This window comes from Merops nubicus, unplaced genomic scaffold (genome assembly GCF_000691845.1).
Source record: "Merops nubicus isolate BGI_N331 unplaced genomic scaffold, ASM69184v1 scaffold9763, whole genome shotgun sequence".
NCBI classification, from domain to species: Eukaryota; Metazoa; Chordata; class Aves; order Coraciiformes; family Meropidae; genus Merops; species Merops nubicus.
Window position 1 is genome coordinate 23,147 of NW_008599548.1, and position 14,377 is coordinate 37,523.

Genomic DNA, 14,377 nt, shown 5'->3' on the forward strand with positions numbered 1-14,377 from the left:
TGAATCTGATGTCCATTGCTCTCTTAATGTTTTAGAATCTTTTATGTCAAATTAGTTAGTTGTGATCCAAAAACCAACAGGAAATAACAAAGTCCTGTAGACTGTCTGGGTCTGAGTCATCTCCAGTGTCTGTGGGCAAGAGGGAGCTCTAAAGTCCTTTTAGTTCCATCTACCTTTCAAGCTTATAAAATGTTTATTTGTATTCATACACTGTAAATGTGAAGATGAATTCTTTCAAATTGACCATCATGGCCCTGAACATCAAAATGCAGCATTTTCTTCTTGTCTTGCACAGAATTCTTTGCCTTTTTTTTTTCCTCCAGCAGCTCCAAATGGCAAAATACTTTCCAGTCATGCCTCTATTTCCATCTGAAGCTCTTAAATGGCTTTGCAAACAGTAGTTCCATAAGCCAGGCTTTAGTGGATGAAGGAAATAATACTGGCCTGCTAAATGGAGGATTGGATGTGTCAAAAAATTTTCAGCAGCAGACAGTTTTGAAACAGTTGGAAGTGAAAACCTATAGAAACAGGGTGAATGCAGCAGAAAACCTTGGCTATACAATGCTTTTCCAAGAGATATGATAGATTATTTAGTTCATATCTTAACATATTTCTGAGCTGCTGGCTATTTCAGCTAACACTGTTATTCTGCCTGTGAGTACTGGTTGTCCAAGGGCATGTGGACACAGTGAAAATGTGAAGGAAAGAACAGAATCCAGACTGCTTGATCTGTCCTCATACTGTAGCAACAAAATTATCACTTCTGTCAAAATCCAAAGATAGAAAAATAGATAAAGAGTGTTGAGGTAAGGGCCTGGAACTGTGAACTCTCCTGAATTTCATGTTAAATAGGAGTTTTCAGGAGAGTATTGGTGTGCAGTGCTCTGGGACATGCCTGTTGTAGCTGGCTCACCACATAGGCACAAGCTCCTGAGCTACTTGCTCCTTCTATCTCTTCTAAAGCTGCAGTATTCCTATGTTTGTTCTAGGAATTGTTTTTCATTGCATAAACAATGCTTAAAATAGAATCAAACTGTAAGCTCAATGAACCTAAAACCAACAAGATGCAGTATTTAAAAAAAATAGAATATACAAAGTGCTGAGGGACAACATTATGCCAAGTAAGAACAGTAAGAGGTGGATTTCATTAGATGTTTATTCCTTTTTGTTAGTTCAAATCTTTCCAGTCAGATTTAAACTTTGGGCTACTTTAGTTCAGCCTTCAGATTATAAAAATGAGTGGTTATTGTCATTGTTTTTGTTTCAGCTACTTTTTTTTCTTCTTATGTTTCTTCCCAGCTAATACTACATAGTGCCACAAGATATGAAGATCTGATTGTATTTCTTCAGCAGAATATTCACCAGGTACTGTCTATAGAGAAGATACTAAACCTATTATAGCTCAGCTGCCAGCCTCTCTCTGTTTATCAGTCTCATATGGTGCCTTCTGAACATTGTTTCAGACACTATATGGACATGTCTTGTACTTTAACAAGCAGCACAACAAATTCAGGTTTAGCTTAAACAAGAACAATTCTTTCTGCTTTCAGTTCTATTTGCTTTTGTTTAGGATTGGGGAAAACACAACAAGCAAAATAAAACCAGTTGTTTTCTTTTTCAGTTTGAAATTGGTCCCTGTGGGTGCATCCTTCTGACTGTGTCTGTCATCTTATCAAGATCTATCAATCTGTGAGTGTCTTTGTATCCTTGTTTCATAAACTGCAAAGCAAAAAATCTCTGCAAAGTGAGGAAGTAAACTCTGAACTCTCTGGCCTTTTTAATCTATCTAGGTGTTTACTCAGATAAATATAGGGAAGTTATGCAGATCTACTTAACCTCATCTTGGCTTTTTTTGTTGTTGTTGTGTATACACACATTTGAACTGCTAATTTTTAGATAGTTCTAAGTAAGGTATGACAAATCTGTTCTCAGATAATTGGTGCAGTAAATATGCTGAGCTCTAATTGAGGGGTAGTCATCATAGCATCTTTTCAAAACTCATTGAGCCTTGCCCATGCACAGTTGCAGTAGGTTGTGCTTTTGTACAGATGAAATGTATTTCTGTGGTACTGTGAATATCAGAGTGGTCAGAATATAAAAGCTTTCTTCATTTTGTCAAATTCCACTTTTGTAAAAATCTCCTAGAGTTCTCTGCAAATGAACTCTCCCCTGACAACTTGCAATAACAAATGACAAGGAGAGAGCAGCTGCACTTGGAAGCAGCATGAGTTTGACTTATGTAAGCTTTTATTTCTTACATCTCTGCATTGTCTTGAAAATAAATAGCAGCTTAGTCCAAATTTGTGATACACGCTCAGTTGCTCACCTGCTGAGATTCCTACAGGCACTTACAGATTGGATTTTGGGTTTGTTGTAACTATTTCCTTTCTTTTGCTCACAGTAACACTACAAACCATTGGCTTAACTGCACCTTTGCACTCTAACACCAAGGATGTGTTAATTTTATAGCCTATGCCATTTATTCTCATTTTTCTGAGCTAGTTACAGCAGAGATGTCCAGATTCCTAAAGGTATTTGAGTGAGGAATGATACATCTGGCATTTGGTAGGATCACCAAAAGCAGCAATGTCCTAGTTGCTATTGACTGCATTGTTTTACTTGCTATAAAATGCTAAACAGTCTTTAATAAGAGCTAATTTTCCCCATCACCTCTCAGTTCTTAACAGATGGATTATGACAAGGCCAATCAATCATCTGTGTTTGTATCTGGGTGAGCTAAGTCTCTGAAGTGAACATGGAAATTCCTTATGGTATCTATTTGTATTTGTAGGTATCTAAATATTTTTACAGTTCTGGTGCACAGAGTCAGAACTGTTTATAAAATTACAAGGAAGATTCATGAGTTTCTCACAGAACTTCATTTTAAAGTACCATTACTCTTTTAGGTTGGTATATTGCATTGGTACCTACCTTTTGTTTATAAAACCCAGAGTTTTTTCTCTGTCACTAGACACAGTGGAATGTGTTTTCAAACCTTGAATAATTTTTTTTTAGCAAAGCAAACTAAATGTAGTTTGTATCATTTTCGGTAGTAGATTTGCATGGCTGTGTTGTGGTACTTCTCTTAGGCTATTACAAACATTAAGACAAATAATTCAGTGCTCATATCATCATGAAATATGTACCATTTAGTGAGTGTTACAAGCATTATAAGTAACTATTTACATAACAGGCATAGTTCTGGATGAAGAGTTGAAGACAAAAAAGAGTTGGTTGAGGTAATGGAATTTTCATCCAGTAATAGATCTCCCTGGGATTTTTTTTTTGGTCCCAGTTGTTTGACAGAAATTCAGTTGGTTGCTTTTTTTTTTTTAATTTATTTTTAAAAAATCAACTCCATGGAAGTTTCAGCTGAACTGATTTTTGTGTGCATCATCTATTGGAAATGCTAGATAGATCATTTTAGTTGAGAAGTTGACATGTTTTGGTTTCTCAAATCATGCTGAAATGCTTCTGCTTGGGTCAGTTCTTCACCATGCGCCCACAGCGTTGACTCTCTGGGGTGTCTTGGTGAAAATCTCTTCTATAAATAATAGATATTTCTTGTAAACAAGGTGAAGACTAAGGATGGAATATGCAGAGGTCTGTCCACTGAAACCAAACCTGAGCATTTGCATTTGCTTCAACAGAGACTGGCATTTTGATTAATGAATATTGAAATGTTTCTTTCAATTGAAAATATTCTTCCCAATATTTGCTGTTCTGTGAATAATTCCAGTGTTTTCTGTAGCTTTCACCTTCCCAGGCAGCCTGTTCCAGGACTTGACACCTCTTTCAGTGAAGAAATTTTTCCTAATGTCCAACCTAAACCTCTCCTGGTGCAACTTGAGGCCATTTCCTCTCATCACTTGTTACTTGGGAGAAGAGACTGACCCCCAGCTCACTACAACCTCCTTTCAGATAGTGGTAGAGAACAAGAAGGTCTCCCCTGAGCCTCTTTTTTCTCCAGGCTGAACAACCTCAGCCACTCTCACAAAACATGTGCTCTAGACCCTTTCCCATCTTTGTTACCCTTCTTTGGACACGCTCCAGCCCCTCAATGTCCTTCTTGTAGTGAGGGGCCCAAAACTGAGCAGTTCAGTCTTAAAGACTTCCTCAGAGCAGTCACATCTGTGGACAGATGCTTCCCATGTCTGTGTAGCTGGAAGAGGGCTGGAGACTCATCCAACATTAACTGTCAGGATAGGTTTTTGCTGTGGGCAGTGCCTTTTTTCTTTGATTTTGGAGGGAGAACTGCTAGTTAAGACTCCTTAACTAATCTCCTAACTTACCTAATTTCTTAGATATTTGCTGGTTTGAGTGTAATGATCTATCTTGCTTTATTTACTTTCTATGGAAATATTTGCATCTAGGTTTCCTTTATGCTCAAAAAAGAGAAAAAAGATCATGACTCATTTGACTTGTTTTGAATATCTAGCTTAAAATGAGATAAATAATCTCAAATTCTTGCTTATCTGCCCTATATAAAAAAAAAAAAAAATCTAAATGACCTACTCACATGGAGTTTTTGCACTGTAAACATCAAATACTGAAATGAATTCTGTCATAATGACCCATCAATAAAAAGGGAGATGAAATTCAGTGTTCATAATGCAAAGCACTCTACATGACAAAGAAACAGTCTCAGCTACACTTACCTAGTGATGGCCTGTAAAAAGGCTATTATAAAAAAGGAGAGAAATTCTAGTCATTTAAATATCTGAACATATCAGTTTAATTTTCTATGATAGACAGAAAAGAGATGATGTCTTGGGAGTTATGGGGATAAGAAATGAGAACAGAATAAAAACATGGCAATGTCTTTGTATGAATAGATGATCTTCTCATGCCCTTATCTCTATCTGCATGACCTTGTATCCCCAGGTCAGGAGAGACAGAACTAGAACCCACTGGAGGACAAAACCAGTTTCCCTCTAGTGTCCCCTAGCTTCTGCATGAGGACAGATGAAATCTTTCCTCTTCACCATTGAAAAGTAATAACTGGGATGTGACAGAATTTTAGACAATCACTCCTTATTCAACCTTATCATGGATATGTTATTTCTCAGAGTCCAAAAACTAGGAGGCTGTCATGCTCAGGCTTCTATTTTAAAACAAACCACACCAGTACTTTTTTTCCCACAGTATAAGCATCTTTCAATACTGGGAGGTAAGGAGGCCAAAAATATGAAGAGGTTCAAATAAATTTAGACAAGTTACTGGAACTTACAAGCTTCAGTACCTTTAAACCCACCTGTCTAGATGTAATCTCCATGTGCTCTGCTTTTGTGTTCTGCCTTGCTGTTTGCTGCTGCTGACTGAATGCTGGGCTGGGCTGACTTTTGGGCTGGCTCCATAATTTTTACATTGTTACTGATTTTTTCCTGTAAATGGAAATTCCAGATTTTGGATAGGTTTATCAGGCAGTGCTAAATCAGAATATCTAAGTATTTTTATTTAAGGAGAATGCGTGCCAGGAAACGCAGCATTTTGCACTGCTTTGTAGATTTTGGTAATGACTTTATCATACTCCCTACACTAATGATCATCACTGGTAGAACTGATAACAAATGGCCAAAGAGGAGTGAGAATTCCTGAGGAAGTTGCTGAGAACGTGTTGTTGCTTCTGGTACAGGAAGGAATGCTAGTCACTAACAATTGTAACCTGTTTGGGGTTTTATTTTTTTTTCAGCCAATAAGAAGTAGAAAAATAGTGGACGTATTGTACTAGCTCAGGGGACCAATCTTCCTGAATGTGCAAAATGCATACTAAAATCTTCTTGTTGTTAAGAGCTACAAGGTTATTTTCCATGTACCTGGGAGAGAATGAGCTTAAGGGTGGGCTGCAAGCCCCCATCTGGGCCAAACCATCACACCCAAGAATGGCAAAGGGCATGCAGGAAAGTTATGAATACTCAGTCACACCAGTCTGTTTTCATTGCCATGTTTTTCTTAATCAGTGCAATAAATTTATTGCACAAACCCATCATTACTAGAACATATTATAGCAAAGAGCATATTGAATGAGAAAATTCCTTAGGTCAAATTCCTTTGTGCAAAAGCAGTTTTCAGGCTACCTGGAGAAAATAAATAGACACTCATCTGAAACACAGACTCATGTTAGTCACAAATTTGCTGACCAATAGGGTCAAAACACCAGTGTTTGCAGTTTCTTTTGTCAGCTTTGGGGTACTTTATCACTTATTGATAGCAGGTCACAAATGTAACTGCAGTCAGTGTTGGTCATTTGGGTATCTTTTCAATTTTTTCTCTGAAATGTTTGTGTGAGAATAAAGAAAACAATGGCTTTATCTGTGGGAAAAAATAAAAAGAAAACCACCCAAGGAGAGTGATTTTGCAAGTCAAGAGAAGGCTGTGTACTTCATTATAATCCTAGGAAGGTGTGCGTCAACATCTCTTTCCGTGTTGGGATCCCACAACTCCAGTTTAAACTGTCCTCCTGGAGTCCTTACTGCTATGGAAATGTCTACAGTCCTGCTTCAAAGTTCTTTCTGCTGTTTCCATTTCTGAGTTTGGGAGGTTTTTTTGTTGTTTGGGGCCTTTTTTGTTAGTTTTGTTTGCTTGGGGTTTTTTTTTTGTTTGTTTGTTTGTTTTTCAAAGCCACTGCCTTTTTATTAACTGGAATAAATCAGTTTTTATTCCTTACCAGCCTAGATATTCTTGCACCAAGTAAGTCTACTCTTAGTTATTAGTAATTTATCTAATTCTCTGAAATCTATCAATTAACAATTTTTTACTAAGGGGGGATCATATGTTCAAAACTCTGTTCTTTTGTGGCCTTGAGCACTCACTCCTTACTCCTGTGGTACCATTGTACTGGACTAGGGAAGTTAGATTTCCTTCATCTTTCATTCTAATCCATACTTGAAAGACACAAGCATCAAAGCATGTTAATAGCTGTCCAGTATACCTGTTCCATCTCAAAGAATATCCTTCCTATAATAATTTAATCAGAGCTGCACTTGGCGTGTTGTAAGGGAGAGAAATTTTGACTTGCATTTACTTCATGTGAGAGGAAATCCTAATCAGACAGGCTAAAGGCCCAGTGGCTGCAGTCCCTCCCTGGCTCTGCAGAGCATCTGGCTTCAGTATTTATATAATTAACGTACCTTCCTGAATGGATAACTTACTCATCTGAGGAATCTGATTTTTAAGTGCTCTGAGGACGCTGAATGAACTATGCATTATCATCATTATTATGGCCCATACTATGCTCATATATATCCATTTATCAACTTGGTTTTACTTCTGTAATTATTTGCCCGGTTCAAGCCATATTCCAAGAATCTTCCTGCTTTGGTCCACTGGCAAACTGTTTTTATCCATTTTTAAAGGAACATAACTGCTCATTCTTTACTCCATAACACAGCATTTCACTGTGAGATGTACTGTTACACATCAGATAGCTATAGCACAGCAGAAAGCTGTCTCATTGTGGCACTGTGGCCAGAATGAGGTGCCACAAATCAGAGAGGAGACTGAATTGGCTCCTGAATGTTGGCTGCTCTTGCCATGCCATTACCTGCCTTTCACACAGGATCCCCTGCTCTCGTTTTTCTCTGGATTACTTCTTATTGCTGCAAGGACAGAATAAGCACTCTCAATTAAAAATACACTTCATTATGATAAGTAATCTTAACTCCAAATAACCATATTAAAATTAAAAATTATTAGTGAATTAAAACATATGGAAAGCTAAGGTCTGGGAAGACTACTCATTAAGACAATTTTTTATTGAAATGCATAACAAGACAATTACCATTGTAATAATCTATATCAAGCCTTTTTTTTTCTGCTTTCTGTATCCTTTTTGTATCATTTACTGTGAAATAACCTTGGCTCTGTTATGTTACTTGACTTTTGAACTCTTGCAGGCACTCAGGACATTGAAAAAGAAAGTGATGCTCTGCTGGCGCACGAGTTGCAGGTGGAACAATGGGTCCTCCACCCTCAATCCACTGTCCTTAACTGACATCTCTTCCTGTCTCAGAGACAAGCTCTAAATTAGAGTTCACCTAAAATGCACCTATTTTCCTCATGCTATTTGGCTGGGGAAAGGTTTTCTGTGAAATGACCACTTGGCTTGTCCAATGGTAAAAGGAATTACAGCTTCACAGAAAGGATCCAATCACATGGGCCAGATTCAGTTCTTGATGGAAATACATTTTTCTATGAGCCAGTTTTCTGGGAAAACTTTTTCAGAGGTAATTTCCCCCCTACTTGAGAATGCCTGGGAGGCCAAGAGCGAGGGGGAAATGATGTGTATGAGCAGTTTTCACTCGAGTGTTTACGGTTATGGAATAGAAATATGTCATTATACATTTTACAGCTTAGTCCACTGGTGTTTGAAAAACATAGGGGAGCAGCTATTTGTAAGGGGAAACAGCTGTCAGTTATGTTACAGTGCTAAAAACCAAGCAGCTGGACCTAACTGACAAATCCATTATGAGAGCCTCAGAGCTTTCCCAAGATCCATTTGTGATTTTACAACATCGAGGAAGCATGAGATTAGATTTACCCAAAACAGTGGGAGGAGAGCAAATAGGAGAATTTATATGGGATCCAGTCCTTGGTAGGGAAGAATTGAGTCGTCGTTTGATTGGGTTGGTGAACTTCTTTCTGTGGCTCCTGCTTGATGGGCTGCATGCAATTCATAATCTTCAGGATCTTCCTTGTCTTTGAGGCTCTGTTGTATGAATTAGACAGAGGACCTTCTAGGTGGAGTGTTCACTGGGCAAGACATGCTTACTACATTAATAGATATCTTAGTAAATGTAGAACCTTATGAAGCACAGATTGAAGCTTCAGCTGCTATGAGGCCATAAAGAAGCAAGTTTGCTTGAAAGAATTTAGTGTTTTTCCTTCAAAGTAAGACAAGAAGACAGGGTTAATAAGGCAGGGAGCCGTAGCAATATTTGAAGGAGGATGTGAGACCAAGATTTGAAGCTATGAGATTTGTATTCATTCAAAAGTGGATATGCAGTGCAATATATTAATGCATGAAATGTCACCTAATAACACGAGAAAGAAGGGACCCAGGGGCAAAAGAAAAAAGCTGGAGATGATGGTTGAGTATGATTTTGAAGACAAGATACAGGAAAAGAGAGTAATATCTGACACAACACAAATGTGAAGGCATCTGTTGAATAACAGCTGAAGATAAGGAAGTTATAGAGCCTGCTAGGTAAGGAATGTGACCCAGGTGGAAGCATGACCACAAAAAGGCAAAGAGGAAGAGCTGAATTAGGTTTGATGAAGTTTCCTGTGCTGAAGAGCAAGGAACAAATCGTAGTGGTAAGAGAAACTAAAAAAATGAAACCGAACTCAGGGAAACCTTATAGCAACAGGGGAAAAAATCCAGGTTGTCCCTCCAACACATCTAGTTCCTTCTAGAAGGGATCAGGATAAATCCTAAAGCTGAGGAACGTGCCTGAAGAGAAGGAAGCTTATTAGCTCATTCTGTGGAGAATTTTGTGATCTCTAAAGGAAGAGTACAAAGGAATGAAGAAAGTGTGGTGAGCAACAAATAGCTGTAGCACGAGTGGTCTGAGTCTTGATATTGGAAAATAGAGAAATAATGAGATTCAGATGAGGTCAGATCCAGACCTTGTGTCACAGAGCAATTTCCTTATATCAATAAAAAGTTATAAAAAAAAGTTGTGAAGTTTCTGGTGATATTAGGGATAATGCTCCAAATCTAAATTAATATTGTGCCTTACATTTCAGTAAAGAGAACAACTTGGATCAAAGTCAGGATAGATCATTGGAATCCATGTGTAGGAATTGAATTAACTTTGTGGGAGGTAGAACTGAACCTGAAAAAGTGATGGCTGCACAACATGAAGGAGAAAATAAACCAGGTACCTTTTTGCCTATATCTCATTCCTAAAGCTCTACAGGAGTTTCTGAGTTGTCTCAAGCAACTTAGCCTTTATCTCAACAGGTTGAAGAGCTGCATGCAAAATTCTGAAAGGAGAGTAGCTAAGTGCTGAAGTAAATAGGACATGGCAGGGAATGTAGTCTGATTTTTCAGAAGTTAACTTATACAAGACTGAACTAATATACTTTTAATAGAGCTGCTTTTATAAAGTGGGAAATGAAATAGATTAATTCTGTCTGAACTTCAATAGAGCATGCAATTATAGTATCAAATGGAGAATTGTTAGGTGCACTGAAAAAAAAAGGAATAAAATTAGTTAATGGAGAGGCAATAAGAGATATTTATATTTGATATCATGCCAAATAAGAAGTCACTTGCTAATGTGAAAAGAAGAAAACTTTTAAGTGTTGTAAAGGTGATAAAGGAGAGGGACTCAGAAAAGAGTTACCAGTGAAGGTTATTAATAGAGTTCTTCAGTGATCAGTCTGGGATTAAACTGAGTTGTTATTCCCTACAATAATGTTGGAAAAAGGGAGTGGTGTGCTAATGAAATGTACTCATGACTCAAAAGCTGAAAGGCACTGTCAACACAGAGAACAGATTATGTTGTATAGAAAGAGTTGGCTCAGCTTCATGATGAGGGTAATAAAAGAAGAATTTGTTTTAAGTACAGAAACTACAAGGTCAAGGAAAGAACAACTACTCACTACTGTACTGTGGGGGTTCATAAGTTGTAAATGGCAGGATGAGAAGTTGAGAGGAGCTGTGGAGCTCACAGTGACTTTGAGCCAGCATTGTAAAACAACACTGGATCTACTCATAGGGTGTATCAGCAGAAATAGTTTTAGGAGGTGAAGAAATACTAATAGTTTGTGCAAGGCACCCGTGTGTCCTCGTTGAAATACCATGTCAAACTGGGTCCACCCATTAAAACTGGGAGACGTGTAGGGAAAAAAAAGGGGAATGAAAAATCTGTCTTGTAAGAGAAGAACAAAGGTTTTTCTCTTTTCTAGCCTAAAAACCAAGTTTTGAGAAGGTTTATAGCTGTTTTCTGAAAAATGGCAGAATTGCAGTTGTAAGTAAATGAGAAGGACTGAGAAGAGTTAATTTAAAGAACAATGTTAGTACAAAATGAAAGCCGATCAGTAAACTTAGCCTGTGACTTAATCAACTTAGTCCCAGTGTGCCGATTTCAGGTTCCTAAGCTACCATTCAGAAAAGTATGAAAAGCCATAAAAGCAACTAAGAAAAGGTTTATAACTATTTTCTGAAAAATGGCAGGATAGCAGTTGTAAGTAAATGAGGAGGACTGAGAAGAGTTAAAGAACAATGTTAGTACAAAATGAAAGCAGATCAGTAAACTTAGCCTGTGACTTAATCAACTTAGTCCCAGTGTGCCAATTTCAGGTTCCTAAGGTACCATTCAGAAAAGTATGAAAAGCCATAAAAGCAACTAAGAAACGTGGTTTTCTGTGAAAGAGAGTAACTGGGAGGGCTGGATTTTACCTGCCAGACGCAGAGAATGTCATCTTCCCTTCTTTCCTCTCTCCACAGCTCTGCTTTATCCCAGTATGGGCTATGGCTGTGGTCCACACCACGACTACTGTAAACAGAGCGTTGTTCTTAGGAGTATCTGAGATCTGTGGGTTTAATCACCCCTCTGTTCCATAAGACTGCCCATACAGGATCAAAGGAGAGGTCCCTCTAGCCTGTCAGCTTGTCTCTCACAGCAGAAAGCTGTGGCTGCTGAAGGAAACTGTGAGAAATGGGGTGAACACAGGGCAATTATTCTGCTGGTATATTCTCCACGTTTCCGATAGCCAGTAATTCAGAGACTTCCTAAGCTGGCAGTAGTATCCGGACCATTAAGTTTATTAGCCCTTGATGAACCTGTCCTCCATGAATTTTTCTAATACCTTTTGGAACCCTTTAATTCTTTTTGGCCTTCACAACATCCTGCGGCGATGAGTCCCCGATGTAGTTATGTGCTTTGTGAAAGAGTTTTTCCTTTTGTTTGCTCCAACAGGTTGCCCAATAAGTCCAGAGTGTTGCCTAGTTCATGTTGTGAAAATTACTGAGTAACTGCTCCTTAATCATCTCCTTACCATTGAGGAGTTTTGGAACTTCTGTTGCAGTCCATCAGCTGTGTCCTTTTGTAGTGAAATTGTCCTCATCTGTGTTGTCTCTTCTCATAGGAAAGCTGCACCATATCTTGACATCGGTTTCTTCTGACCATCTGAACTTCATCTAAATCTAAATCCTTGGATTCTGCTACTGTTGAGCTAAAATCTTTAACAAAATACCTATTAGAAACCAACCCTTCATGCATTTCTTTTCATAGACTTATCCAATTGAGGGTCTTTTTCAATGGCTGCAGGGTGTTGTCTTTGCTATAGCAACCTTATTTCTTAGCCTGTAAACTAAAAAATATAGATTCAGCCTGTCTGGAGTGTTGGCATATTTGTGAGTATGATTTATCTGTCCAGCCCCTGATACACAGCAGTTAAATGGCCTTGCCTGAGTTGTGGCAGACCTTCTTTATGTTCATCAGATGGAGAGAAGGCATTTTCCAGCAGCATTTCTTTCTCTGCTGTGTAAATTATCTAAGCAAGGTTGGATAAATTACCTTCAGGATGTACCAGTTTCTTTCCATGTACAAAAATGTAGTGCAGCCCAGAGTGATTAACTGATGTTTATGTGTCCATATTTAGATAGAAAAACATTAGGGATATGAAACCGAAATGATTGATTAGCTTTGCCATCTTTCCAGTCTTGTTTTTTGCCTTTCCTCCAGGAAATCAAAGCTTGTCAGAAATGAACTCATAATTCTAGGGGCATAAAGTAATTTTATTAAAGAGACTCCAAAGATGTGAAAGAATAAGTGTGATTCTACTACAAAATAGAGCAATAACAACAACAGTGGCATATTTTTGCCAAGTTTCAGCCAGTGCACTGTCATATCATGTAGTATTCAACAATTTGCTAAATGTAAGGTTGACAGGGTTGAGCAGATCTGAGTTTAGTGTCTTTGGTTACTGTGTTGTGCTCAGGAAGAATTATTGCATTCAATAAGAAAGATGATTTACTTTTAAAAACGAAATAGTGAGTTGAATGTGCCAATGGATTAATCCCTATTCACAGCAGATCTATCCCTCTGAAATAGAAATGCTTCTTATAATATGTTAGCACTCTGGCAGCAGAGGTGATGAATTAAACACGCATGACTACCTCAGTTCATGGACATTTTAAGAACTTTGTGAAATTAGTGGGTACGTGAAAAAAGTGATAAATAAAGAATGAAGCCACTTCCTTGCTTTCACTGGTTTGAATCCCAAACAGTAGTCTTCTTTTTTTTTTTAATTTTTTTCAGAACAACCATTCCCTTCTTTTTTGAACATTAATTTGAAACCTTTGCACTGTGCCAGTATTAAAAAAAATATAAAAAATGGAACTTTTACACAATTAGCCATTTACCCATCCTGTCATTTTCCACATCCCCATTGTACTTGTTTGAAATCCTTATTCTTGAAGATGAGTTTTTCTCCCTCCCAGCCCCGATTCTATTTTCAGACTTGTAATTGTGTGTTTGTTAATTTAGCTGTCTGTTGCCATGAACAAAGTGAGGTCACCAATTTTCTATTACAGCTTTGCCACAGAGTGAAGGACTGGAAGCCAGCTAGCACTTACTTGAATGCATCTTTTTTGTTTTATGTTGTTTTATTTTGTTATCAATCCAAACAATATCTAGGGTAAATAACTGAGATGAGCTAAGTCACATTTTGATAGTCTAGAGTTATTCCTAGTGTTACACTTCGTATATGACTTTTATATTTAATATTTAATGACCAGATGTTCTCCATTTAAGACCTGGCAAGAATTGCCCTGGAAATAAATTGAGGATTAATATATATGAAGCATTTTTAAAATATCTTTTTTATCAAGGTCAGTGTTCTTTGCTAAGAAAATGTTCATGTGATTACAAGATTATGTTCTATTGTAGCATCCAGTGCTCAAAATCTTTATATTTTGGATTTGTATTGATACACTTTAAAAAATTTAGTAGTCTATGTAAGTTATTTTTTCAATGCACCATCAGTGCTATGGTTTTTGCTGCCATTGTAGTTTCTTCTAACTCTGGTATTTTTGTCCATCTGTCTTAAATTCTTAGAGTATTTTTTTAATAATTTATCTATCCCAGAACTGATAAAATAATTGAAACCATGAGGCAGATTTCTAATAAGAGCTGTCCTGGCAGTCAGCAAGTTATGTCAGTAGGGCTGTGACAACTCAGAGCATTCAAAGGTTTGGCTCAGAACCTCTGTACATCTCCAGGACTTCACATCCATAACAGAATTTATAACTTGGAACTAATAGTTTCAACAAGGCTGAAGAGTAACACAGAATCACTAGCAGAAGCATGGATAGAAAATGAGATGTGTAAGATGTAATATTTTTTTTTGAAAGATTATTTCAAGC

General features: G+C 37.6%; 1 protein-coding gene across 1 annotated transcript in view; it reads left to right on the top strand.

Moving 5' to 3' along the window:
• FAM188B (family with sequence similarity 188, member B) overlaps positions 1-14,377 on the top strand; it is a gene marked incomplete at its 3' end in the record, with an annotated part of 46,174 nt that overhangs the window by 11,125 nt on the left and 20,672 nt on the right. Inside the window, exons 8-9 of the mRNA XM_008937425.1 lie at positions 1,300-1,365; positions 1,622-1,689. Of these exons, the coding sequence (XP_008935673.1) occupies positions 1,300-1,365; positions 1,622-1,689 (134 nt within the window). The remainder of the gene's footprint in view (positions 1-1,299; positions 1,366-1,621; positions 1,690-14,377) is intronic.